This window comes from Grammomys surdaster, unplaced genomic scaffold (assembly GCF_004785775.1).
Source record: "Grammomys surdaster isolate TR1022 unplaced genomic scaffold, NIH_TR_1.0 241, whole genome shotgun sequence".
In the NCBI taxonomy this organism is placed as follows: domain Eukaryota; kingdom Metazoa; phylum Chordata; class Mammalia; order Rodentia; family Muridae; genus Grammomys; species Grammomys surdaster.
Window position 1 is genome coordinate 1,912,611 of NW_021604686.1, and position 25,967 is coordinate 1,938,577.

A 25,967-nucleotide genomic window follows, 5' to 3' on the forward strand; every position below is an offset into this window, starting at 1 on the left:
GCTACGCAAAGGACCAGGCCACGAGGTAGGGTCCCAGCCCAGGGAAGGCGCTGCGTGCAGCCGCAGCCAACGCCTCCCACACTCTGCTGACCATGCACTGGCTGTCCTTGACGCAAGAATATAGGAGAGAAAGGAAGGGAGGTCCCTGGAGGACTGGAGGAGCGAAGCCCCGAAAGGTAGTTTGGAAATCTCTTACCTAGGAGGGGTCTAGGGATGCCCTTGAGCTGGAACCCCGCAGGGCTCAGAGACCAGGCTTGAATTGGCGTTTGCACCTCAAGCATAGTTTTTATTTAGGTTGTTCCTGCATAAGGGCTGGTTCAGGGAGGACAGATGGTGACTTCCGGGAACTTCGCTTCCCAAATCACCCCTGGGTCTGTGACCCCAACCACTGAGCGCCAGCGCTGGATCCCAAAAGCCGGCTGGGCTGGGACAAGTCACGCAGGGTTGGGGCGGGGCCTGGGCAAATGGGCGGGGCCTATCCGGCTCCCAGGCGGAGCTTCTGCTAAAGGCGCGGAGCACAAGGCGCCGAGGGCAGAGAGTAGAACAGCACTACCGTGTACAAGTCTGGGCTGAAGACTGCGCGTTCCCAGCCCACCCTCCAGCTTTCACTCGGTGCCGGCATCCCAGTCCCTGTCGGCCCTCGCCCGGCACGCTCCGCGGCCATGCAGCTCCGGGCTTGAGGCGGCCCCATGGCAAAACCTGCGATCCCAGAGACGACGGCGCATGGAGAACTTCCGTAAGGTGCGCTCGGAGGAGGCGCCGGCGGGGGACGGTGATGAGGGTGGCAGCCCGAGCTCTGGCCCTTTTGCAGATCTGGCGCCCGGTGCTGTACACATGCGGGTCAAGGAGGGCAGCAAGATCCGCAACCTGCTGGCCTTCGCCACCGCCAGCATGGCGCAGCCAGCCACGCGCGCCATCGTCTTCAGCGGCTGCGGCCGGGCCACCACCAAGACCGTCACGTGCGCCGAGATTCTCAAGCGCCGCCTGGCGGGCTTACACCAGGTCACGCGGCTGCGCTACCGGAGCGTGCGCGAGGTGTGGCAGAGCCTCCCTCCTGGGCCCACATCGGGTCAGACGCCCAGCGATCCGGCCGCCAGTCTCAGTGTACTTAAGAATGTACCGAGCCTCGCCATCCTACTTTCAAAGGACGCACTGGATCCACGACAGCTTGGTTACCAGCCTCCGAACCTCAGTCCTGGTCCTTCGTCCCCTCCTACGGTGTCAACGTCTAAGAGGAGCCTGGGGGAATCTGCTGCTGAAGAAGGCACCGCTAAGCGGTCTCAGCCTGAGCCAGAGGCTGAGAATGAGGACCGAACTGCCTGAGAATTCTCGCCTCTGAGCCACCTAGACCGACTGGATCTTGTATCTTCAACACCCCTACATCCACATGCGTCTTTCATACCTGGGTTTTAAGGGGCCCATGTTCCTGGACACCGGTCCTCAGAATGACAGCGCGATCCCAAGGCTACAGGAGAGGGAGCTCAGGAATGAGAAGAGAGAATCGATTCTTGAACTCCAAGGAAACTTTGTGGGACATGTTGCCAGAAGCCACAGAACACCACCCACACCTTTTCTAGGCCATCTTTTTTTAGGGAAGCATGGTGGGTAGTGGGACTCGACCTTTCTTGGGGACCCAGACGTTAAAAGCACCCAGTATGCATGGAGGCTGACAGTTGAGGCTTTAAAAAATCATCCTTGCTGTTAACTGAGATCAGGAGCTGTGAAGCCGATTCCCTGAGGGTGGCCAAGTTGAAAATGTCCGGACCCTATTCTGCCCGCACACACCCTAGCAATTCCCTTTTAGCATCGCCCCCGTCCCCTTTTGCATGGTGGCAGAGAGGGGACTCAGGACAAAACTTGCCATGCTTCCTCCCCTGAATTCTGCTGGAGTCTTGCTTCCAATAAAACAAACATGAAAATGGCTCCGTCCCCAGTTTTATTTTTTCCTTACCCACTCGTCTGTGCAGAGACCACTTTGGCATGCTTGCCTTCGGCCCTATTAGCCTTTGGAGTCTTCAAGGTCAGACACAGAGACTGGACAGCATCAAAATGTCGAAAGAGGGACTTGTGGTGGAGGGGGGCAGGGGTCTGTGTCCCTGTTGTATCCCCACACGGGAAAGGAAGCAGTATTGTTGCTTTTCTGGGAGGGGAAGGAGGGGGAGCGTTGATGAGCTGGAGACAGGCAGCCTGCCAAGGCTGGCCGACCATGCTAAGGTTCTAACCTTGCCCCTCCACACAGTAGACATTCTTATCCAGAGGCAGGCACAAAGCCCCGTGAGTAGGAGCTCCCCTTCACTGCCCTCTCCCTGCAAAAGGACAACACACCCTTGGGAGAGGGGGAGGAGAGAGACAGCACAAATCCATTGCTGGAAATTACTATTCAGCAGAGAAGCTCGGGCTGCGAATCACTGCGGGCTTCCTGATAAGCTGCTGCCTCCAGCCCTGCACAGCTGTGTGTGGAGAGATAACAGCCTCCGATGCCTCTCAGCCCAAGTCCAAGGCGAGGGGGCGGGGGGTATGCTGTGTGCTGGGAGTCCGGGAGCTGTGCAGCGTACAGCTCAGGATCTTCAGAGCAGACGCTGCCCCATGGAACTCGGCACCTCTGGAAAGGAGATGGGAGAGAAGACGTTGTAAGTCACTTCGCCTGTAGACCCTTGAAATAAATCCTACTGGTGAGGACATGGGTTCTGCTGCTGATGGAGGGGCGCCTTGGGGAAGCCTCTTCTCTCCTCCCGATAGATATCTCTGTGTTTTGGATCACTGACTCTTGTCATCCAGACTGCCATTCATTGCCCTCCATCTCCCCTCCCCCCCCCCGACTTAATTATTTATTTTTAGGAGAGGTCTTGCCATGTAGTGCAGGCCCTAAAGGAAGGGCACATGTCCCTCCTGTACCTCCTCCCTCACCATCCCAGAGACTAAAATGGGAACTTGAGAAGTCTTGACTCAAGGAGAGGGTGTGGACGGAACACCCTCAGAGGTAGTTGTCTACAGAAGGGATTGGTGGTAAAGTGGGAGGAAGAGGGACTCTCTCATGTGAGACCTCCATCTTTCCTGTATTGGCCTGTTTTGTAAACTTGCCCTGGTGGGTGGGAACAAGCATCTACACACCCTACACAGGGCACCAGCAATGACCAGAGATGATTGCTCCCAAGTCTAGCTTGGAGAACCGATTAGTTTATTGGGTTTACTTACAGAACATGATTGAGGGGTTACTTACAGGAGTGTGGGTGAGCCCAAGCAGTCACACCACTGAGAAGCCTCACCCCGGCATGGATGATAGCTTCCCTGTAGCTGCACATGTGGTGTTCCCTCTCCTGCTAACCAACAGTCTATACACTCTTAACACCTGCTGAGACCAGAAGACCACAGGCACGTGCGAGTGGAGTTGCATACCTGGAAGGGAGGTACTACAAGAGGGAGGGCAGGACATCTCAAGTGAGGGAGTGTCAGCAAACCTAATCTCCTGTCACTAATGTGTAGCTGCTTCTGACGACTGGAGTTATCCTTGGAGATAGTGTCCCCACAGCCTGGTGCTTGCCTCCATCCCTGTGATACTCAGGTCACAAAATCAAAATCCATTAAAGTACGTGTGCATTGTCAGATGGGTGGTGGCTTCTAATTAGGTTTTTGTCCGCTCAACTCAATTTCATTGTTCTGTTGTGTTAACTTCCAGTCTAGGCACAAGGTAGGGGTAGAAGTTAGAATCACAGAATAATTCAATATTGCTTCAGAACCCCACCCCACCCCCCAAACAACAATCTATTGTAGAGAAAGAAAAATAACTAACATATGACCTGTCTTGTGTATGCACGCCTGTGATGCCAGCTCTCAGGAGACAGAAACAGGAGTTTGGAGAGTCCAGGGATAGCTTAAGCTACCCAGTGAGTATGAGGCCAGCCTGGGCTATGTGGCAGGACTCTGCCTCATGTCATTTGCTTCTGTTCCTCATTCCTAGAATTACCAAAACCAAAGAGATTATTCTTGGGGCCTTCCGACCTGATTATTAAGCAGAAAACCATCTGATTTAACTGAATTTGAACACAAAGGATTAATGAGACCCCATTTTATTTACGTTATTTTATTTTTTTAAATAGTGTTGGCTTTTTCTAAACTTGTATAACCGAATGCCAAAAGCAGTGTTAGAAATATCCTTTCGGGGATCTAGAGAGATGGCTCAGTGGTTTAGAGCACTGACTGTTTTTCCAGAGGTCCTGAGTTCAATTCCCAGCAACCTCATGGTGGCTTACAACCCTCTGTAATGGGATCCGATGCCCTCTTCTGGTGTGCCTGAATATAGCTACAGTGTACTCATATACATAAAGTAAATACATCTAAAAAGAAAAAAAGAAATATCCTTTTGGGCCAGGTGGTGGTGACTCACACCTTTAACCCAGCACTTGGGAGGCAGATGCAGGCAGAGTTCAAGGCCAGGCTGGTTCACAGAAAGAGTTTCCGTACAGCCAGTGCTACACAGAGAAACCTTGGCTCAAGAAACAAAACCAGGGCTGGAGAGATGGCTCAGCAGTTAAGAGCACTGACTCCTCTTCCAGAGGTCCTGAGTTCAATTCCCAGCCACCATATGGTGGCTCACAACCATGTGTAATGAGATCTGATGCCCTCTTCTGGTGTGTCCAAAGACAGCTACAGTGTATTTACATACATAAAATAAATAAGATCTTTAAAAAAATAGAAACAAACAAACAAACAAAATAGGTTGAAAAGAGCAATTGGAGCTTGAAAGCTGCAGGGAGAGAAGAGTTGAGACTGTCGTGGGATGGAGAGAGGGCAGATCTTACTGCCACTAAGGCATCACTGCCGTTCCAGGCAGCAAACAGAAGGCCTGAGCATTCATCCCAGCAGGGCCAGGTCCTGGCTTGCTTTTCAGACATTCCAGGAGTGACACCTTTTAAGGATCAAATGGGGGTGGGCCATTGAGGGGGGTAAGGTTGCATACGTTTCAGAAGCTGCCATACTTTGGCCATGAATCTGCAAATGTATATTCATTGTCTAGAGAAGATATGCCAGACACATACTTACCTTCAACCTTTGCCCTCCGTTCTCCTAACCCCATTACTTGACCCAGTTTTTGTCATTATTCTAATCAAGAGGGACAATCTAATCCCCTTTATTTAACCTAGATATTAGAATACATACAGGTATCAGGTGGGTAATTGAAGAAAGTGGGGGCAAAAGGCAGAGTAGGAAAGGTGGGTCACCATGAGAAATAAGTTACTAGAGGTATGTGGTTAGACTTGCATCCTTCAAAAGACATGGGTTTTGGTTTATTTATTTATTTTGTTTATTTATTTGTTTATTTATTTTATGTGCATGTATGTATGTCTGGTGCCCATGGAAGACAGAAGAGGGTGGTGGATTCCCTGGAACTGGGATTCCTGATCATTGTCAACCACAGTGTAGTTGCTGGCAATTTGAACCCAGGTCCTCCAGCAAGAGCAGCAAATTCTCTTAACCAGTGAGCCATTTCTCTAACAAAAGATATGTTAAATGCCTAGCCCATGATAACTGTAACTATGAGCTAATCTGGAAATTCATTCCTTTCACGGTAAGGGTCTTTGGGATGGCTCTTTGACATCCTTTGCTGCCGACCCTCACTACCTGAGTTTGACACCTGATGTTTAAATGGTGGGAGGAGAAACTGCCCTCCTTCAAGTAAGTAAACGTAAGACATGTTTTTAAAGATACAAATTAAGGAATTGTGCTAGAGTTGCAACTGGTAGTACAGGTCCGGAGTCTCCGCAACTCCAGAAATTGAGGCAGGGCATCACAAGGTTAAGGTTAGCCTGTACTAGAGTGAATTCAGCCAAGACAACTTAGTGAGAACTTGTCTCAAAAAAAATAAAAAAAGTAAAAAAGAAGGCTGAAGGTACAGCTCAGTGGTAGAACACTAACTTATCTGGGCTTAGTGCTAAGTGTAGAAAGAAAGGAGAAAGTAAGTAAGAGAAAGAGAGAGAGAGAGAGAGAGAGAGAGAGGAAGGAAGGAAGGAAGGAAGGAAGGAAGGAAGGAAGGAAGGAAGGGGGAAAATAGAATTGACATAGAAACATTGCTCCATAGTAGAGGACTTGCCTAGACTGTACAAGACATTGTCAGGTCTGTGGTGGTTTGAAGCAGAACGGCCTCTGTAGGTTCATATATTTGAATGCTTCATCTCCAGTTAGTAGAACTGTTTGGTAGCATTAGGAGGTGTGGCCTTGTTGGAGAAGATGGGTCATTGGGGATGGGCTTTGAGTTTTCAAAAGCCCACATAATTTTTGAGTTTCTCTCTCTCGGGCCTGGGATTGTGTATCAAATGTAAGTTCTCGGCTAGTGTTGGAGTGCCTGCCTGCCTGCCTGCCTGTGGCCATGCTCTCAGCCACGATGGTCATAACTCACACTGAAACTGTAAGCAAATCCCCGATTAAATGCTTTCTTTTATAAGTTGCTTTAGCCACTGGGTCTCCTCACAGCAGTAGAAAAGTTACTGAGAAAGGTCCTATCCACAACACAACAGTTAGTTAATTAATGAACTAATTAATTGATCATAAAAATAAAATCATACTGAAGTAAGGCAAGCTCTTCATCTAAAATGTGATCCTGGGGCTGGAGAAATAGCTCAGCAGGTAAGAGAGTGTACTGTTCTTGCAAAGGACCCGAGTTCAGCTCACAACTGTCCGTGACTCCAGCTCTAGAGGTATCCAATACCCCTGACCTCCGAGGGCACAGTCATGTGCACAAACACCTACTCAGGCACACATAATTAAAATAATAAAATCTTTAAACTGTGGTCCTACAAGAGGATAGTTATACAAACAGATAATCAGAGGGAAGAAAAAATAAAGATGGGGGCAGAGATTACAGTGAGTTATATTTATCAACAAACAAAGGAGTTCAGAGGGCTGCCAGCAGAGAACAGAAGCTGAGAAAGACAGGGGCAAGACTCTTCCCTAAGGATCAGAGTACACAACCATGTGCTGATTTTCATCTTACTATAAATCAGGCTGGCCTCAAACTTGAAGAGATCCTCTTTCTTTGTGTTTCAGTCTTACTGAAGCTGTAGGCAACGGACACAGTAAGTTTTCTCATGACCTCTAGTGAAAATTACGAAGAAAGAACAAGTAGTTGTCAAGGTATCTGTTAACAAAATGTCTATTCCCTACATGGAGGGTTTATTCTCTGGGTCAGTCAGAGGCTTTAGAGAAATTTAGCCTGTGATTTGAAGCAAGTTACTTCTTCTCTGGACCTCAGCCTTCTTAGCTGCAAAATAAATCCCAGATCATTGAGGGAAGAGAGTAGGTGATAATACTAGGCTATCTTGGCTCTTTTAAAAATTTGCATGAGAGCCGGGCAGTGGTAGCGCACGCCTTTAATCCCAGCACTTGGGAGGCAAAGGCAGGCGGATTTCTGAGTTCGAGAGTTGGAGGCTAGCCTGGTCTACAGAGTGAGTTCCAGGACAGCCAGGGCTACACAGAGAAACTCTGTCTTGAAAAACCAAAAAAAAAAAAAAAAAAATTTGCATGAGGACTTGGCAAGATAGCTCATTGGGGGAAGGTATTAGCATCCAAGCCTAATGACCCCAAGCCTAATGACCTCTGTTCAGTCCCTGGAACCTAATGGTGGAAAGAGAGAACTGATTACCTCAGTTTGTGCTCTGACCTTCATCCACTCCACAACATGCACACACCCATCCCAACACAAAGTAAATATAACTGTTAAAAACTGAGACGTGGGGGGCTGGAGAGATGGCTCAGTGGTTAAGAGCACTGACTGCACTTCCAGAGGTCCCGAGTTCAAATCCCAGCAACCACATGGTGGCTCACAACCATCTGTAATGAGATCTGATGCCCTCTTCTGGTGTGTCTGAAGACAGCTACAGTGTATTCATATAATAAATAAATAAATCTTTAAAAAAAAAAAAAAAAACTGAGACGTGTCTTGCTGTATAGCCATAGCTATCCTGGAACTCAATATATAGAGTGGACTGGCCTTGAATTCACAGATATCTACCTACCTCTGCATCCCAAGTGCCGGGATTAAAGGCGTATTCCACCATTTTCAGCTTACTTTTAAAATAGTAAGTATCAGATAAGTATCATCTGAGGCATTGCCTCAGATGGGTTGAAAGTAAACCATCAGGATTTATCTCTCTCAGAGTAGGGCTAGGGTACAGTTTAGTGGCAAAGTACTCGCCAAGATGTGAGATCTTAGGTTTGGGTCCCACTACTGAAAACAACAACAACAACGACAAGTCTACTCAGAGAGACCCGGAAATATGCATTTTAACAAAAGCCTCAGTTGATATTGAGGATTAATTGAGGTTCATTATTCTCTGAATACTAGAGTTCTGTTTACACTGGCAAGAGAGAAAGCATTAAATCACCTTTCGAACTTATTAGTTCACATTTGAACTATAAACATTTATTGTGTGAGTATGTACGGGCGTGTGAGTGCAGGTCCCCAAGGAGGCCAGGGGCATCAGATCTCCAGAAGCCGGAATTACATATAGTTCTGTGAGCTGTCTGGCATGGGCGCTGGGAACGGAACCCAGGTATTCTGCAAGAACAGTGCATGCCCTTAAACACTGAGCCATCTCTTCAGCCCTGAGTCTTTCTTTTAAAGATTAAAAAGTATATAATTTGAGTCTGTATGCATGTGCACCTGGATGCAGGTGCCTATAGAGACCAGAAGATAGCATCCGAGTCCCTGGAGCCAGAGTTGCAGGTGGTTGTAAACCATCCAATGTGGGTGCACCGAGTCAAACTCAGGTTCTCTGCAAGAGCAGCCAGCTCTCTTCTCTGCAGAACCATGTCTTCAGCCCTGGTTTTTCTTTTTAAACCCTAATAAAATGGTTCTCTAGCTTAAAACAAGTTTTCTTGTCAGGCATGGGACATACCGGCCTGTATACTTGCAATTCCAGCACCCAAGAGTCTAAAGCAGGAGGATTAGGAGTTCAAAGCTAACCTAGGCAACATTACAACACCCTGTTTTTAAAAGCAAATGAAACGGGACCAGCGAGATGGCTCATGAGGTAAAGGCACTTGCCACCATGCCAACAACCAGAATTCAATCCCTACAGTCCAAATAGTGGAGGGAGAAAGCCATCTCCTACAAGTTGCTTTGCATCTCCCCACTCTTGCCATGGTATACACATGCCCAAATACACACACACACGTAATTTTTAAAACCCCACAATTTATAACAATAGTTTTTATAAGTCCCTTCTCTTCACTTCCAGCTTTGTTTTGTTTTGTTTTGTTTTCAGTCTTTGGTGGTGGTGGTAGGTTTGGTGATTTTATTTTGTTTACTGTTTTGGGATTGGAACTAGGGCCTTATATCTGCTAGGCAAGCAGCCATGTCACAGAAGACACCACCTGCCCTCACTCATGAGTTGATACACATTTCTGGAGAGAAATTCATTGCTACAGTATGGATCCGAGTTGCCCTCTACAGGTCATTTTGGGAGAAACAGGCTCTGAGCTCAAGGAGAGGGAAGAAAAACCTTTTGGGGCGTGGGAGTGGGGGGTAGGGAGGTGCTAAGGAACTCCAACCACAAAGCTAGGTGCTCCCGGTTCTGTGTTTGAGCGGAAGCTGAGGGAGCAGAACTTGGCTCAGACAGCACATCACTACAGAGACCCTGCTTTCACGTAAATGTGTCTCTATATACTTTTAAGGATAGTGCAAGCTTCATACTAGAGCAGCTGTTTTGGTAAGCAGTCAGTCCCTCAGAAAGTTAAATGCTTACTGCATGGCTCATACAATGTTTTAGCCATATGTCCAGAGAACAGAAAACGTGTCTACATACACACACACACACGTGTGTGTGTGTACATGACTGCTTCCAAATATGCTGATGGGACCATCCAGAACAATGTTAAGTGATAGCAATAATATATTCTTGTCTTGCCCCCGGCTTTCAAGCTAGAAGCTCTCTCAGGATCTGTAACCATGAAAATTATGCTGACACATACAATTGAAATAGATCAGAACATATTAAAGCGTAAGTGTGAATATTCAGAATACCCTATTCATAATAGCTCCACAGTGGAAATAACCTAACTGTCCATCAGATAAGGAAAGGTTTGGGCCAGCAAGATGAGTCGGTGGAAATGGTGATTGCTTCCAAGTCTAATGATCTGAGTTTGATCTTACCCTCCACGCCTCCACCTAGCCCCACCCCACCCCCTCCTCCACCCACCCTCCGTGCACGGAGGACGAGGGCTGACTGAAAGTTGTCCTCTGACCTCCTTGAGGAGTATACTGTGATACCCTCCCCTTTATAAATAAATGTAATTAATTTTTTTCAGCTGGTATGTTGATACAGTGGAACAGAAATGTGCCAAGGGAAGGAATTAACACAGATTAATTTTATGTCATGGCTAAATAGTATTCCTCCAAAATTCCTATATAGAAATCCTACTTAGTACCATAGTATGTGGTGGCATCTACGGATAGGACTTTAAAGAGGTACAGGTAGTTAAGACCTGGTGCATATCTTCAATTCCAGCCCTTGGAGATAGACTGAGGAGCGCTGAAGTTGGAGATCTGCCTGGGTGATATGGTGGGACCCTAGATCAAAGGAGAGAAAAAAGACCAAAAAAAACAAAAAAACAAAAAAACAAAAAAACCAAAGACCACATTATGTGAGTTCCTTTACGTGAAACGCCATAGAAGGCAAGCCATTGCTGTGTGTGGTAGCACAGGCCTGGAACTCCATCTACTTGGGAAGCTGAGGTAGGCAGATGGGAAGTCTGACAGGGCCACAGAGTAAGTTCAAGACCAGCCTGGGCAACATAGTGAGACCCTATCTCAGTAAAAATAAGTGTCCGGAGCTGGAGGTACAGCTTAGTGTTGATGTGCTTGCCTACTATATGAGAGACACAGATTTCAATCCCCAAGACTGGTGGAGGAATAAAAGGAAACATACAAACAATCAAAGTGCTGGAGAGATGACTTAGCAGTTAAGAACACTTGCTGCTCTTGAAAAGGACCAGAGTTTGGTTCCCAGCACCCAAATGGTGGCTCACAACCATCTGTTACCCCAGTCCTGGGGATCTGATGTCCTCTTCTGCCATGTTAGGTGTGTGTGTGTGATATATAAGACAGACGAAAAACTCATACACATCAAATAGTTTTTTGTTTTATTTGGGTTTTGGGGTTTTTGGTTTAGTATAGTTTTTCAAGCCTGGTTTTCTCTGTGTAGGCTGTCCTGGAACTCTCTCAAACTCAAAGATCTGCCTGCCTCTGCTTCCCAAGTGCTAGGATTAAAGGCCTGCACTGCCCCACCCCCAAAGCCCAACAAAATAAAAAACTGTATAAAACTATAGCAGCAGAAAGAAAGTCAGAAGTTCTTTACAATGGGTGGGGGTGGGGATAACCATTCTTGGACTGATAGTATTCCTGGGGTGATGAAAGTTCTAGAACTAGAAAGTTGTGGTGATTACACCCAGGGTGTGGTTTAATGGCTACAATGAACATTAACTGAGTCTGTATCTTTAAAAGGGTAAGTGTTACAGTTTGTGAGTTCTAGACAAGTACTCCACCCCTGAGCCACATCCCTGGCCCTTTTATACAAAACAAACAAGCAACAACAAACCAACAAATCCACTATCTTCCTTAAATTGTTTCTGTCTCATATTTTGTTGTATCAATGAAAAAGTAACTAAGGGCTGGCTAGCTCTTTAATCCCAGCATTCTGGAGGCAGAAGCAGATAGGCATCTGTAAGTTCAAGGCCAAGCAGGGCCACCATGAAACCTTAGTGTTCTATTGCTGTGAAAAGACCACAGCAAGTCTTATGAAAGAAAGCATTTAATTAGGGCTGACTTACAGTTAGAGATTAGTGTCCATTAATCATCAGGGCACAAAGCATGGCTGGAATGGTACTGGAGAAGTAGCTGAAAATTCTACATTTGAAGGTAGCAGGAAGAGAGAGACTCTGAACCTTGCATGGGCTTTTGAAACCCCAAAGCCCATCCCGCAGTGGCACAGTTCTTCCAACAAGGCAATACCTCCTAATCCTTCTCAAGTAGTGCGACTCCCTGATGACCAAGCATTCAAATATATGAGACTGTGGAAGCCATTCCTATTCAAACCACCACACCTTGTATCAAAAAATAAAATTCAAGGAACTAACTTATGTCCTATACTTGGCACAGAGAACTCAAGAATTTAGACAAGCCAATTCATGGATTCACACTCCTTTAATCAGTTACAGTTCTTCAATTTTTTTCTTTTATCATTTACTTATTCATCCATGTATTCACCTCATGTGTAAGGTTTATTTATATGTATGTGTGTGAGTATATAGTACAACATATGGGCACCTGTGGTGTCCAGAAGAGGGTGTCAGATCCCCTTGGAGCTGGAGTTACAGGCAGTTGGGGACCACCTAATGTGAAGTAAACTTGAGTCCTCTGATAGAGCTGAAAGTTAACAAACCATTAACTAGGGCTGGAGAGATGGCTCAGTGGTTAAGAGCACTGACTGCTCTCCCAGAGGTCGTGAGTTTAATTCCCAGCAACCACATGGTGGCTCACAACCATCTGTAATGGGCATTTGATACTGTCTTCTGGTGTGTCTGAAATAAGACATTAAATAAATAAATAAATCTAAAAACAAACAAACAACAACAACAACAACAACAAAAACAAGTCGGGCAGTGGCGGCGTATGGGTTTAATCCCAGCACTTGGGAGGCAGAGACAGGCGCATTTCTGAGTTCGAGGCCAGCCTGACCTACAGAGTGAGTTCCAGGACAGCCAGGGCTACACAGAGAAACCCTGTCTCGAAAAACCAAAAACCAAAACCAAAAACAACAAAACAAACAAACAAACAAAAAAACTACTAACTACTGAGCTACAGAAAGCACTTTATCCGCTAAACCATCTATCTTCCTAGACCCTAAAAACGTAATTTTTGAGTCGATTTCCTTATGTGTAAAATTAAATAATTGGTTTTTTTTTTGGGGGGGGGGGATCACGTGACCCAGGCTATCCTTGACTCCCCTTCTGCCTCTGCCTCCAAAGTGCTGAGATTATTGTCTTGAGTTACTACTCCCAGTATGAAAATAATTTTTTTTTCCTGAGACTCAGGCTGCATAGCAGAGTCTGAAACTCGTAATCCTTAGCCTGTAGAGGGCTGGGATTATAGCACACACCAACACGCGGGGCAAAGCGGTTATTCTTATTATAGTTTGTCGTTATTATCGCCGCAATTCCAAATTGTGAAAGTCTCCTCCGTTGGCGTTTCCAAATCCACATTGTCCATTGCTCACCCTGCCTTTCTTCCTACGCAGGAACGTTCACTACGGTCAGCCTGGTCATCCGACCAGCGTTGGCGCGGCGCAGGCGTGGTTTGTCCTCGACGGCCGCCGTAGCCGCGGGCGACCGCATGGTGCCCCACCCGCTTCCCTAGGCGCGAGCTCCGCCGTGGGCCGGCCTTATGCTCCGCCCAGCGTGCGTCGCTGCGTGAGTCCGGCCCCCACGAACTGCTGTACCGCCCGCGAGCTCACACCGGCTTCTCTCCAGCCTCAGCCAGTGCGCTGTGGTCGCCGTCATGCTCGCCGCTGCCCTCCGTCGCTGTACCGCAGCCGCGGCTGCCCGAGGCCTCCTGCACCCCGTCTCGGCTCCCAGCCCCGCCGCCGGTAAGGCCCGCGCCCGCCACATCCCTCGCCCGCGTGTCCTTGCCGTGACCTGGGCTCCCGCCGCCACTCGAGGGCAGGCTCCCTGGCGGCCTAGCCTTTGCCCTGCGAGCCGGCAGTGGAGCCCGGTGAGCACAGTGCGTCCGCTGCCGTCTGGAGTTGTGTGGGAGACTCCCCCGGGCCTCCCTCCGGCCACTTCCTGATGCCGGATCCGCGACCGGTCAGGTGTGTGGACCTGCCGGGGTCGCTGAGGATAGACAGGGCTCAGCACTTCCGTTCAGTCTCTGGGCCATGACCGTTCCCTGCGCTGACCTCGCAGCCACCTGACCGGGAGTGGCCCCCGCCCGGCCTACGGCGTCTTGGCGAAGGTGACATTGAGCCTCCGGGCGCGCCGCCCGCCTCTGCGTTTCCTAGAACACAATTCGATTCCCCAGTGGGACACAATACCCTTTGAGTCCTGATCAGGCGGTAGTTTCTCTGCTGGCATTTTGTGTGTCACCTTCATAACTGGGTACGGCCACGTTTAAGGACTGTTGGGGGGACCACATTCTAGCCCTGCGTTTAAAATAGATCATTTAAACGCGTGGTGGTTTCTTGCGGTTTGTAAGTGAGCCTTAACGTGGATAGATATTATTGGTAAGAATGTTAACGCTTCCAAAACTGGGTACCAAATACCCAGGAATACTGGGGGCACAAACATAGGAAAGCTTCCTGGATTACCCCCTCTACCCATGCCTCAGTGCTGGGTTATGAAGTATTAAGTTGTGTTGCTTGTTTCTCTTTCTTTGTGATCTGGAGATTTTTGTGTCCATCACTGTCCACCCCCAATGCTGAGGAGGAACCAACGGACCTGCATTGCTAGATCATTGCTCTGCCGCTTGGTGTGTTCTGAGACCTTCTGCACTCGTACTGTACATCTATCTCATTTTTGGTTTTGTTTGGTTTTGGTAAGTCTCAGCGATGTGGCCTGGCTGTCCCGGCCGGCGTCGACCTAAAAGAAATAGGATTATTTTATTTTAGAGACAGGGCCTCTATAGCCCAGATAGACTAGAACTCAAAATGGTACTAAGAGGGCTAGCCAGGAACTTAATGCCTTCCTCATGACTCCCAAGTGCAGGGGTTAACGTTGGGAGCCACCTGGCTCAGCACAAGCATTGTACTTTTAATTACAGTAGTTGTGCTTGGATCCTGGTCTGTGATGTTAGTGTCTTATGAAATTTAGTTCATGTGTGTAGTTATAAAAATAACTTAGCTAGGTATGGTGTCCCAGCACTCACAGGGAGGCTAAAAAAAACAAACAAAAACAAAACACCAGGTGGATCTCTTTTGTGATCCAGCCTAGCAGGGGCTACAGAGTGAGACCCTGTCTGATACACAAAGAAGGGCCTCAGGCACTCCAAAATTGTTTCCTTGATTACTTGAACCTAAAGAATAATAGTTTTTTGGCTTCGTTTAATTTGTCTTTTGTAATTATTATATTAGCAACAAAAGAATCAAGTTAGAATTTTTTGGTGGGAAGAGGTTAGATAGGGTCTTATAGTCTAGGTTGGACTCAAGCAGCTGTGTAGTTGACTCGTGACTGTCCTCCTGCCTCCACCTCTAGAAGGACCAGAATTACAGGTGTGTGCCACCACTCAGCTTGGGAATGCCTTTAGGAAACCCAAGGAGCGCACAGGTCATAGGTTAAGAATACTTGTCCTTGCAAAGGACCCAGGTTTGATTCCCAGCACCCACATCCAGAGGATCCGACACCCTCTTCTGACCTCCTGATGCTCCCCATAAGATGTACATACACGCATGCAGGCAAAACATACATAAACAATAAAACCAAAAAGAGAAATCAAGGAGATGATCATATTTTACAGAAGAAACTGATGCCTACCTTGAGAAAATGACCTTTTCGTTAGCAATGGAGCTGTTTTCTCCTTCTCAGTTAAATTTGAGTAATCCTGGTGATTTTTGCGTCTTATTTGGTAATGTAACAAATGCTAATTTTTTTTATATAGGTAAACATCTCAGAATATTTTTTTATTTTTGACTTTTGAGTTGGGGAACTGCCTGGGATTGACTGTATGATTCATGCTGGCCTCAAATTTGTAGTAGCCCATCTGCCTCTGCTTCCTGGGTCCTGGGATTATAGTTGTAGCACCACACACACTTAGCTGAGATTACATGTGCATACACATGCACACACTCGAGGTTTCTCTCTGTACCCCTGACTGTCCTAGAACTCACTCTGTAGACTAGGTAGGCTTCTAACTCATAGAGATCTGCCTGCCTCTGCCTTCCAAGCACTGAGATTAAAGGCATGCACCACCACCTAACTGAGAAATTTTTTAAAGGGAAATTTCTGCTTTTTCTTTTATTTCTCTTTTTGGGTGGGGAGGAGCCTTGAACTTTGGGAGTTTGTTATACAACAGGGAAATTTCCTTCCTTCCTTCCTTCCTTCCTTTCTTTTTTTCTTTTAGGTGGCTCGGAAAATAGCAAAGGTTTATTGTTATTTCAACAAATCATAGACTAAAGTTCTTGTTTAGGTTTATCTCTGAGGCTTTCTATTCACCTCCTGGTGTACAATTCAGAAACAAAGGCTGTTAGGTGGTTCTCCTTTATACCTAAATACTTCCACAAGGGGGCAGTATTCGTTGCAAAGGGTGTCTGTTCCTTTTTAGCTGTGTGACCTTGTATACTTATTAATCTTAAATTAAACCTTTCTAAAGTTAAAATAATCTTTTTGGTAGCTTTGAGGTTTACATTTGATAACGCAACTCTTGCCTGGCACAAAGGCTTGATATGGTCATGCCTTGCTAAGTAATTGAATGGAGACTGGTAGGTACCTCCTGCACATCAATCAGTTTTGTCACTGGGTATGTCTTGGTTTTTGGAGATGGAGTTTCTCTGTGTAGCCCTGGCTGTAGTCCTCACTCTGTAGACCAGGCTGGCCTCGAACTCAGAAATCTGCCTGCCTCTGCCTCCCAAGTGCTGGGAATAATAAAGGCATGCACCACCACTGCCTGGCGTCACTGGGTATCTTATAGCCTTTTACATACCTAGGCTTTGAAGTAGGGTCCACGTGTCCTATATTTGGTTCGTGGTTGGCAGAAATTTTCCAAACATACTTGGTTTATTGTGATTCACTTCATTTTTAGGTTGAGATTTGTTATTGGTATGAGATCATTTTCGTAATTGAAAGTGAAAAAGGCAAGCAGGGAGTGGTAGCACATATGCCCTTAGTTCCAGCACTTAAGAGGTGGGCAGATTTTTGAGTTCCAGCCTGGTCTACAGAGTGACTAACAGCACAGCCAAGGAAGATGGGGGGGGGAGGGAGAGGAGGAGTAGGGAGCTGGACGCGGTGGTTTACAGCTAGAGAGGCTGAAGAGGCCAGGACGAAGAGCCGCTCAATGTGCTGTACAGACTCGAACCCCCTTCCAATGAAAGGAAGGGGGGTGTGGGGCGGGTGTGGTGGTTTGGGGGTTAGCAGTTGATCAACTTTCCTAGTGCTGCAACCTTTAACACAGTTCCTCATGTTGTGCTGACCTCCAACCATACAGTTATTTCATTGCTATTTCATAACATAATTCTTGCTTCTGTTATGAATTGTAGTGTATATATTTGGTGTGCAAATTATCTTATATGGGACCAATGGGGGTCAAGACCCATAGGTTGAGCTACTCTGTAGCTCTCTTAAGCCTGCTTGTAGGATTAGTTTCCGTAGCCAGTTTGCTCTGGGACCCTCTGCCTTCTGGGAGCAGTAGTACAGTTGAGACATCATGTACACCCAGCATTTTATGTGGGCCTAGGTATCCAAACTCTGCTGAGCCATCTTTCTGGCTCCTGAATTTTTTTCATTCATTCATTCATTCATTCATTCATTCATTCATGGGCAGAGTCTCATGTAGCTCAGGCTGGCCTTGAATCTCAGGATGACCTTAAACTCCTAAATTAATGTTTTAAATAAAACTCTTAGTCAACCTTTGAAATTATAAAATCCTAGCATCCTTACCCTGAGGACTGAAAGGCCCTGAAGGGTGGGAGTTGGTGTTTTGTTTGTTTTCTTCATCTCTTGGTAAGGTGCTGGTCTTAAGTAGCACTTTGTATTGCTTGCTGCTGCTTAGCCTTATGTCCTCTAGGTCCATGTCTGGTCTTAAGCTTTGCATCCTCAGTATCCCTGGTGTCAGAAACTTGTTAATGCAACCTGCATATCATTGCTTCTGTCTCTCACCCCTAGAAGTACCACTGCCAGAGGGGACTATTCTTGGAACTATTCTTGGGACCTTTTGGCCTGATTATCAAGCAGAAAACTATCAGATTTAACCAAATGTGAACACAAAAGATTAATGAGCCCCTTACTTTATTTTATTTTTCTAAATTTATAGTGTTGACTTTTTCTAAGCGAATACCATATCCTTTTGGGTGACTGAGTAGGAGGAGTCTGGGCTGGCCTAGTTATGTAGCAGAAGATGACTGAATTTCTGAGCTGCTCCTGCCTCTCAGGTGCTGGCTATAGACTGAGTCACTATGCCTTGACTCTCTGCAGTCTAGGTAAGCATTTAGCCATCCAAACTACATCCCAGCCCAGGAGTAGTAGCTGTTTTGAAACATTCACATTGTGATCCTTCCTTTTTCCTCCTCTTCCTTCTCTGATGCCTTTATATCAAAGCATTGAATAATTGCCAGAAGTTTTTAGTGCCAGCCAGGCAGAGTAGTGCACTTTCCAGTCATCTGGGAGGTGGAGGCAGGAAAGAAAGTTCAGGGTCACATCCTGAACATAGACAGCAAGTTTCAAGCCATAGGACCCTGTCTCAGAACACTCGCGTGAAGTTGGGGAGTTGGTGTCTGTGTAATGTTTCTAAAAACAAAGTATTAGTTGTGTGTGGGAGAAAGAGCTGGACCTGATAAAATTCCAGCTTTTGGGAGGTGGAGGCGAGTAGGGAGGATGGAGCATTCAGGCTAGCCTTCAGTGCACTGGGAGATTTGAGAGAAGAATGAAACCTGTTATCTATATGTACAAATAAAACATTGTGCCTTATCTGTGGTAGGAGTGACTAAGGACAGGGCATTAACTAATAGAGTAAGTCCTGCCCATTACTACCCACATGTAATTTAAACTTTATGGAACATAGGATAGTCTGGTTTGCTGTTATGGAACAGGGGTGTGTGTGTGTGTGTGTGTGTGTGTGTGTGTGTGTACATACACCCAGCGGGGTTTTTTTTTCTTTAGTTTGTTTGCTTTGGTTTTATTTTTTTTAAAGATTTATTTATTTATTTTTATGAGTACACTGAAGCTGTCTTCAGACATACCAGAAGAGGGCATCCAACCTCATTACAGATGGTTGTGAGCCACCATGTGGTTGCTAGGATTTGAACTCAGAACCTCTGGAAGAGCAGTCAGTGCTCTTAACTGCTGAGCCATCTCTCCAGCCCGTTTTGGTTTCATTTGTTGTTACTGTTTTTGAAACTAGATATTGCTGTGTAACCTTGGCAGGTCTGGAACTCACGGAGTTCCTTGCCTCTACTTCCTGAGTACTGGATTAAGTACCACTGTGCTTGACCCTGAGGATTGTTTTACTTGTTTTTTTCTGTTTTTGTTTGTTATATTTTCTGAGCTTGGATCTTATTCTGTAGCCCAGGCTAGCCTCAGCTTCCAAAGTGTTAGTAATGAGTCACTATACCTTACATTTTCTTATTTTTCTTCCCCTTCATGTAAGAGTTTGTGATTTGGCTTCTAAGAATGGGTAATCAAGACATGGCAGGGCAGGATCATCTTGCCTTGAATTTGCAGTTTCTGGTTGTGTGTTTTTACAATTGGAAAACAAAGCTAGCACTCAAATCCACACCCAGGAGTAAGCAAAAGGATTTGGCTACTATAAACACTTCTAGGTTGAAGGTGAACCTAACAGTTAAACCAGAGTTAAAGAACAAGCCAGGCAAGGCCCTGGGATCCCAGTCACCGGGGACTGGGGAATCAAACAACTTACCTCTAGGAGGAAATATAATACTTTGATTTCTCTTGAGTAAATATTTAGGAGAAAAATTACTGGACTTTATGGTAGCTATATTTTAACTTGATAATAAATCACTAAGCAGTCTTTGAAAGTGGTTGTTCCATTTTATATTTGCACTTTAAATATTCTCTGGATAACTTTAGTTTTTGGAAAAGGTAGCTTAGGACTTTTAGATAGCCATGAGCTAGAGGGTTACTGCCGTCTTTGCTTTGTGGTGTAAACAATGTATTAGTCTTCTGAGATACTGAATGTACATGAAGTTTTGATTAAATACATTTACATCTAGAGACCGACCGTTTTCCACACTTTTCATTACATTCATATATGTGTTCCAGTTTGTTTTGAACTAGGGTTGGGGAGAAAATTTATCTCTGAAAATTGGGACTTAGGCTGGGGTTCATGGCTAGTATTTTGTTCATGATGTAAATGATGTTATTCAAGGGAGAATTCTTTCTTTTTGTTTTTTGTTTTTTTCAAGACAGTTTCTCTGTATAGCCCTGGCTGTCCTGGAACTCACTCTGTAGACCAGGCTGGCCTTGAACTCAGAAATCTGCCTGCCTCTGCCTCCTAAGTGCTGGCATTAAAGGCGTGTGCCACCACTGCCCGGCGGGAGAATTCTTTCATTTGATCTTATATTCATTCTCCTAAAATAGTTGTAGTACGTTTTTGTCTGCTGCTAATTTTCTCCTTTTCTATCAGTAATCACAGTAAGGTTAAAATGCATGTTAGGAGCTGAGAGATGTCTCGATGGTTAAGAGAACTTAATGCTCTTCGGAGTACGACTTGAATTCAGTTCCCAGCACTCAGATCAGAAGACTTACAAGGGCCTATAACTCCAGCTCTGTGACATCCAGTACCTCTGACTTCCAAGGATACCTGCATCCATGTGACTCTACCCATGCACAAACATTCACACGGACACATGATTACAACGTACTGTTGGGTGTGGCTGCAGATGTGTGCATGCCATGATGTGCACGTGGCGGTCAGAGGACACCTTGGTTGGCTTTTGCCTTTATGTGGGTTGTCTTTAGGTTTGTGTGGCAATTGCTTTTATACACTGAGACGTCTCGCTGGCCTGAGGCAGGGGTTTTGCTGAGCAGCCCAGGCTGAGCTCGCTCTTCTTGCTTCAATCTCCAGAATGTTGGGATTATAGGAGTGCCATCACACCTAGATGTAGAATACTATTTGTTTTACTTTGGTGAGTGTTTAAGATTTGTTTTCTTGCTTTTCGAGGCAGTCTCACTCTGCAGCCCAGATTGTGCTTAGAATTCACTTGTAGTGCAGGATAACCTTGAAATCGGCACAGGTAACATAGCAAAATCTGTCTCAAAAATGAACAAAAAGACAAGTTACTGCACTAGACAACATGTGTCAAACACTCTGTACATTTTGTCCCCTTCTGTTGTTCTCTACTCTTCTTTCTGCCAGTGACTGCATTAAGGACAGGGTATAGCATTCACGGTCCAGAATGGTCTTACACTATTGAAGTCTTTGCTCTTTTCCTTTGTAGCTGTCTGTTCCATTCGCTGCTATTCTCATGGGTCACACGAGACAGATGAGGAGTTTGATGCTCGCTGGGTGACATACTTCAACAAGCCAGACATTGATGCCTGGGAATTGCGTAAAGGTAATTGGAACATAGATGTATCATGCTTGCATGTGTAAATATTAGCTATCCCCACTATTTTGTTGAAAGCAAATACATTGTGTGAGTTGGTAACTCACACAGCTTGCAGTTAGAAAAGCCTGCAACTTCTGTAATGTTTTTTACAAAGTGTGAGTTTTAAACTAGACAGCAGGTCTGGAGTATAATAGTCAGTGGTAGAGCTCTTGTCTAGCATGCATAGGTCTTGGGTCTGGTCCCCAGAACTGGGAAGAATGAGGGAACACATGCACTATTGACATTTGAGCCAGAGAACTCTGTTGTGAGCCGCTCTTCTCTGGCCTGGTTTAACAGCAGAGTTACTTTTGTACCTTTCAGATAATTTAGATGAGCAGCCATTTGAGCAGAAACAAATGGTGGTAATGTTAATCAGTCATTAATTGTAAGCGTACTATATAAGTAATCTCAGATCAAGAATCTGTGGCAATATGGCTGTGGGCATGATTGGTTCTCCGATGTATTCTTTAAATATTTGACAATAATAAAAGCAAGTATCCCAAGTGCCTTTAACTTCTCTGCCAGAATGTAATGGTCCTATCTTGCTGCAGCTGGGGAAGTTCTTACTTAATAACCTAAAGATCTTACTGATGGATGAAAAGAACAGCAATTCTGCATTTTCATCAAGCCTTCAGTTTTCATGATGTGTCGTTTTGTGCAGACACAACAGTAATCCTGCAGTCAGTCATTTTCTGGTTGACTGTTTGAGTCTTTACTATTTCTCTATAATGTCTTCCTAACGTCGTTGTTTGGGCCTCATTATCTCTCCTCAGGCTTCTAGTGGTTTCTAGATGATTTTTCAGTTTCGTTTATTTTAAAGCATTCACACTTCCTATATTGTATTCACAGTTAGGCATGTAAGCTAAAGCTCCAGACTGTCCCTCTCATCTCAGCACTGTGGCATAATTCTGCTCATTCTTGTGGGAGATTCACTGTGTTACTAGTTTGTTACCGGTAGACTCTCATTTTACAGACAATAGTGGCCCAGACAGATGAGGTCACATGTCCATGATTCAGTGAGAATATAGAAAGCTAAGCCATGGAAAGTAAGTAGATAACCAAATTTTAGTGTATAAAGAAGGATATCTCAGGATAGTGTAAACCTTTTTTTTTTTTTTTTTTTTTTTAACTTGACAGGGATGAATACACTTGTTGGCTATGATCTGGTTCCTGAGCCCAAAATCATTGATGCTGCTTTGCGGGCGTGTAGACGGTTAAATGATTTTGCAAGTGCTGTTCGCATCCTGGAGGTTGTTAAGGTCAGTAAAATAATGATGCTAAGGTTGTTCCAGAACAGGTGGGCCGCATCACCTGTCAACACTGTCTGACCTCAGCACACAGTGGCCTTCTAAGTGTGGCTATCCATGAAAGAACCAGGTCTATAAAAAAGTTTAAGAGTCTAGGCTCTCCTTTAATTCCAGCACTTGGGAGTTTTAAACTAGAGGTCAGAAGCAGGTGGTCTCTGAATTCGAGGATAGCCTGGTCTACATAGTAAGTTCCAGGACAACCAGGGCTACAGTATAGCAAGAGCATGTCTTTTTTGGTTGGAGAGATGGTTCAATTGCTAAGAGCTACTGGTGCTCTTAACTGACTTATCTTCCAGAGGATCCAGGGTTCCGTTCCCAATACCCGTGTGGCAGCTCACAATTGTATATAACTACATTTCCATTAGATCTGACGACACCCTCACACAGACATCCAGGCAAAATACCAATGCACATAAAATAAAAAAATAGATAAAATAGGGGACTGGAGAGACGTCTCTGTCTATGAATACTGTCTGCTCTTCCAAAGATCCTTGGTTTAATTCCCAGCACCTACATGACAGCTCACAACTTTAACTCCAGTTTCCAGGTTATCTGCATCCTCACACAGACATGCATCCATGCATGCAGGCAAAACACCAATGCATATAAAAATAAATACATCATATATATATATAAAATTTAAATATTTTTTTTTTAGGTTTGTAAGGGGAAAATGACAATGCCTTATCTGTAATGACTAAGATAATTAAGGATTCTGTAAGCTATCAATTCACTCAGCACTGGTAGTTAATTCAGTTAGGGCTTTAAATTGGAAGCAAGTTAAAAAAAACTTCCTCGTGTTAATTTAATTTTTCTGATGCCTGACAGGCATGTTTAATTACCTTTTCAAAACTCTGTCATTACCTCCTTGAACTTCTCATCCTTTGTCTCTACTTCTGAAGTGCTAGAATTACAGGGGTACATGCCTGAGTTGTGGTTCTGAGGCCCAACTGAAAGGCCTCCTAAGCGATTGTGGGTACTCTACCAACTGAGTTCTAACCCAGCCCCGCAATGTGATGAACAGCTTTTCTTTTTTGTTTTGTTTTTGTTTTTTGCTTGTTTGTTTTGTTGTTGTTTGTTTTTTGAGACAGGGTTTCTCTGTATAGACCTGGCTGTCCTGGAACTCACTCTGTAGACTAGGCTGGCCTCGAACTCAGAAATCTACCTGCCTCTGCCTCCTCCCAAGTGCTGGGACTAAAGGTGTGCGCCACCACTGCCTGGCGAAAAGCTTTTCTAGTTCCATTTGTTAACAGAAGCTATTCTCATTGCCAACAGGACAAAGCAGGACCTCATAAGGAAATCTACCCCTATGTCATCCAGGAACTTAGACCAACTTTAAATGAATTGGGAATCTCCACTCCAGAGGAACTGGGCCTTGACAAAGTGTAAACACCCTTCGGTAAGTAGCATGTCCCTGACTGAAGCAGAGGAATCAGTTCCAACAGTGGTGGGTTGATAGCAGCACTGTCCCGTGTTTATGTGTGTATGTTTGTGCCATGGCAACTGTGTGGAATTTAGAAGACATTTTGTACGAGTCAGTTTTCTCCTACCATGTGGGTCCTGGGGATTCATCTCAGGTTGTCTGCCTCGGCAGCAAGTGTCTTTACCTGCTCACTCATCTTGATCAGCTCTGAAATGACTATCCTGGCTGTCTATGTTGTTCTGACTGCTAGGATTACTTAGCTTTAAACTTTTCTGATTAGGAAAAAAGGGCTAAGTACCAGTGCTGTAAATGATGAAGAGGCTACAGAGTCAAACACTTGTAAATGGTCTGGGGAAGAAAGTGCTCCAGAGTGGAGGTGATTTCCTGGGGCTGTAGTTCCAAAGGTCGTTTTAAATATCTTCATTTTAGCACTTTACTGGCTAATTCTGTGCTTTTTTTTTTTTTTCTTTGTCTCTGCAGATGGGCTTCCCAAGGACTTAACTGCTATTGCCACTTGACTGAAACAGTTGCCTGGAAATGTTTTATTTGAACAAATTTTCCTTTGAGTATCAAACCATGTAATAGTAACTTGGACTTTAATAAAGGGAAGTGAGTTTGAACTGAAATTAGGTCTTGTTCCATGGTTTACATTGAGAAGCAGAGGCTGAGCTGGGCGTGGTGGCACACCCGTAACCCCAGCACTTGGGTGGCAGAGATGGGGCGGGCGGGGGATCTCTTGAGTTTGAAGCCCGCAAGGGCTACTTAGAAAAAGTCTTAAAGACAAAGTCAGCAAGGTGATATGGAGAATGTGTTGTGCAGCAGCCGGCTCTTCTCTCTCAGCAGCTCCGTGGTAGCTTAGACATCAGAGGGTTTGTCTTTGCTGTGATTGGTTTGCAGGCATTGTTGTTAAAGACTACAGAAACGTGTTTGCCCCTTCCTTGAAAGAACTAAGGAAGCAGCCCTGTTTTACTTCAGGAGCTCCATAATACTGGAAAGTATCTCACTGCTTTCTACTTGTAGGTCTCGGTGACAACAGTACAGCTGTGTTACTGTAACAGAAAAACAATATTAAGTTGAAATATAGATGTCTTGTGTTCTAAAGCTATGCCAGGAGTTTTAGTAAGTTTGGTTTTTGTTGGTTTTAAGATGTACATCAGACTTGTTCAACATGAACATGTTCAACACTTGTTCTACCGTGAAACCAACCTACTATGGTCTAGTTTTACCCTCACTTTTAATAAAATTTGGTCCCCTACCAGAAGACCTCTCATTCCCTGGTAAAGCAGTAGAATTGGGAAGCTGGTGAGATGACTTAGCAGTTAAGAGCACTGACTGCTTTTCCAGAGGTCCTGGGTTCAATTCCCAGCAACCACATGGTGGCTCACAACCATCTGTAATGAGATCTGATGCCCTCTTCTGGTGTAAATAAGTAAAAGAAGAAGAATTGGCCAAGTGGTGATGGTGTGCACCTTTAGTCCCAGCACTTGGGAAGCAGAAGCAAGTGGACCTCTGAGTTTGATGTCAGCCTGGTCTATAGAGCAATTTCCAGACAGCCAGGGCTACACAGAGAAACCCTGTGTCAAAAAAAAAAAAAATGAAGAAGAGGAGGAGGAGGAAGAGAAGAAGAAGAAGAAGGAGGAGGAGGAAGAAGAGGAGGAAGAGGAAGAGAAGAAGGAGGAAGAAGAGGAGGAAGAGGAGGAAGAGGAAGAGAAGAAGGAGGAGGAGGAAGAAGAGGAGGAAGAAGAGAAGAAGAAGAGGAGGAGGAAGAGAAGAAGGAGGAGGAGGAAGAAGAAGAAGAAGGAAGAAGAGGAAGAGGAGGAGGATTGTAAAATAAACCCATGCCGTTGGTTTTTACTTTCCTCCAGATACTATCCTATTCATGTTCACACCCAGTGCTTGGTTTCATCCAGATACTATTTAGATGACTCATCCTCCCAG

The 25,967-nt window shown here is 45.3% G+C and overlaps 2 protein-coding genes across 2 annotated transcripts; both read left to right on the forward strand.

Moving 5' to 3' along the window:
• Positions 1-544: 544 nt before the first annotated feature.
• On the forward strand, positions 545-1,921 carry Rpp25 (ribonuclease P and MRP subunit p25). Its single transcript, XM_028774418.1, has one exon. It carries the CDS (start codon positions 724-726, stop codon positions 1,321-1,323), a length of 600 nt encoding a protein of 199 aa, XP_028630251.1. The 5' UTR covers positions 545-723; the 3' UTR covers positions 1,324-1,921.
• Positions 1,922-13,453: 11,532 nt separating this feature from the next.
• Positions 13,454-24,655, forward strand: LOC114626879 (cytochrome c oxidase subunit 5A, mitochondrial). Its single transcript, XM_028774423.1, has 5 exons — positions 13,454-13,637; positions 21,150-21,266; positions 22,437-22,558; positions 23,882-24,005; positions 24,510-24,655. The coding sequence occupies exons 1-4, from the start codon at positions 13,550-13,552 to the stop codon at positions 23,993-23,995; spliced, it is 441 nt and encodes a 146-aa protein (XP_028630256.1). The 5' UTR covers positions 13,454-13,549; the 3' UTR covers positions 23,996-24,005; positions 24,510-24,655.
• The last annotated feature ends 1,312 nt before the right edge of the window (positions 24,656-25,967 follow it).